We start from the raw sequence: 1,677 nt of genomic DNA on the forward strand, positions 1-1,677 counted from the left end.
ATTTCCTGTCTCTCTCCACTATCCTGTCCAATAAAGGCACAAAAGCCCAAAAACATATCTTTAAAAAAAAAAAGAAACACATCGTTGATAAACTAAAAAGAAACAAAGTCCAGTGGTAGAGAGACAAAGGGGTTACAGAAACAAACTCAGTTTCTATAACCCAGTGCTACATGTCTTTTGATATCATGTACTTGTGTATTTTTAAAGCAAGTAGAACTCCATCACAGACATGCTGACATACTTTTCACTGACTCAACATGGAGATGAGGATAAAAACAGTGTTGTATTAGTTAGTAAATCTCCCTCCCCACTTCAAGATGTGACGAGCTGGAGGGAAGGTGGCGGCAGGAACCTTCAGCCCTCGTCCCTGACCCTCGGCCTGCCTGCAGATCCTGAGGGTAAGCTCACTGCCCTGGGTGAGACTGGCACCCCTCCAGCCTCATCTCACCCCTCCTCTGCCACCGGCACCACCTCTTCAACTGTAGTGACGGCGCAGTCACCAACTGTTGACCCCAAGGAGCCTTCCCTACGACCCGCCCAGCCTGTCCGCAGAACAACCGTCCCTACTGCCTTGCAGTACCAGCTTCACCACACTTCAACTGCTGTCTACCATGACATGTTGCCCGCATTTGTAAGTACAACATGGCTCATATGACTTTTTCAGGCGCTTGTTCAAAAAAAGCTTCAAAGACCAGGTACTCGTTTTAGTTGTACATAGTCAAGTTTTGGATGAAGTCAGAAACAGCTCAATTCCCTTTGTTGGCAATTTGTATTTCTGCCTTTAACACTTGTCATCCTGCTGTTTTCAGATGTGCTCTAAAGAGACACGTGAAGCCCCAGGTACAGAACATGTCCCTACCACCGTAGCAGCCCCGGCCCGATTTGACAGCAAACCCACTTTTAGACAGAGCTATGCCAAACCCGAACTTGTCAAGTAAGTACATTCACAATGTGAGAACAGTTTGACTAATTGATAATTGGCAATTGCTAATGTGTCTTTTTACCATCTCTAATTGCAGTGGTGATGTGAGAAGAGAGAACCGCTTTGTGCGCGCTCCACCTCGACTCTCCTCTCAGCCTATCCGCAGGCCTGGTGACAGACCACTACGCCCAGCCATCATTAATCCAGAAGACCTAAAGGATCTGGATGAGCTTGACAATGACTGTGAGGATGGATGGGCTGGTCAGTATTTCCTAGACTTGACTAGATGTAATTGCCTCCTGCCCTCTCTTTTAGTTAGGCCAAATAAAATGGTGACTTTGGCTGCATTAAGTTTCTTCGTCAGCTAAAATAAGCTACAAGATGAAAATATTATCACTTGCTCTGGTTAGCGTGGCAAGGTGACTTGCATTTTAAGGATTTCATCCAGCCAGATAAATGTTTCTGTGTTTTCTTTTTTGAGTGTATGGATTTATTCAGACATAGATTTCTGCTTTCTCAGCCGAGATTGATGTTGCCTCTACTAGTATTGCAGTCTATGTTCTTCTTTCTTTAACCTGTAATTTTCTTTAAAAACCTTTACAAGTGCATCACATGCATTGCTCTTTGCACTCTCAAGATCAGTGAAGGGAACTGACTTTGCCTGCTCATATATGTACTGCTTGTATCATACCACTCTGTATAAATCCTAATTGTACAATAAAATTCAAGTCTGTGTTGTTAGTAAGAAGTAAGGA

The 1,677-nt window shown here is 43.8% G+C and overlaps 1 protein-coding gene across 1 annotated transcript; it reads left to right on the forward strand.

Annotated features, from left to right (window-relative positions):
- Nucleotides 1–214: 214 nt before the first annotated feature.
- Nucleotides 215–1,305, forward strand: LOC111665641 (protein PRRC2B-like). Its single transcript, XM_023420722.2, has 3 exons — nucleotides 215–631; nucleotides 810–934; nucleotides 1,020–1,305. The coding sequence occupies exons 1-3, from the start codon at nucleotides 230–232 to the stop codon at nucleotides 1,288–1,290; spliced, it is 798 nt and encodes a 265-aa protein (XP_023276490.2). The 5' UTR covers nucleotides 215–229; the 3' UTR covers nucleotides 1,291–1,305.
- The last annotated feature ends 372 nt before the right edge of the window (nucleotides 1,306–1,677 follow it).

This window comes from Seriola lalandi, unplaced genomic scaffold (assembly GCF_002814215.2).
Source record: "Seriola lalandi dorsalis isolate HSWRI2012SDOR001 ecotype SW California unplaced genomic scaffold, Sedor1 jcf7180002002335, whole genome shotgun sequence".
Taxonomy (NCBI): Eukaryota; Metazoa; Chordata; class Actinopteri; order Carangiformes; family Carangidae; genus Seriola; species Seriola lalandi.

Bases quoted from the DNA above. Each gene is read 5' to 3' on its own strand.
- LOC111665641 (XM_023420722.2), top strand. From the start codon at position 230: ATGCTGACATACTTTTCACTGACTCAACATGGAGATGAGGATAAAAAC. The intron at 632-809 runs GTAAGTACAACA...TGCTGTTTTCAG, and splicing joins ATGACATGTTGCCCGCATTT to ATGTGCTCTAAAGAGACACG. The intron at 935-1,019 runs GTAAGTACATTC...CTCTAATTGCAG, and splicing joins GCCAAACCCGAACTTGTCAA to TGGTGATGTGAGAAGAGAGA.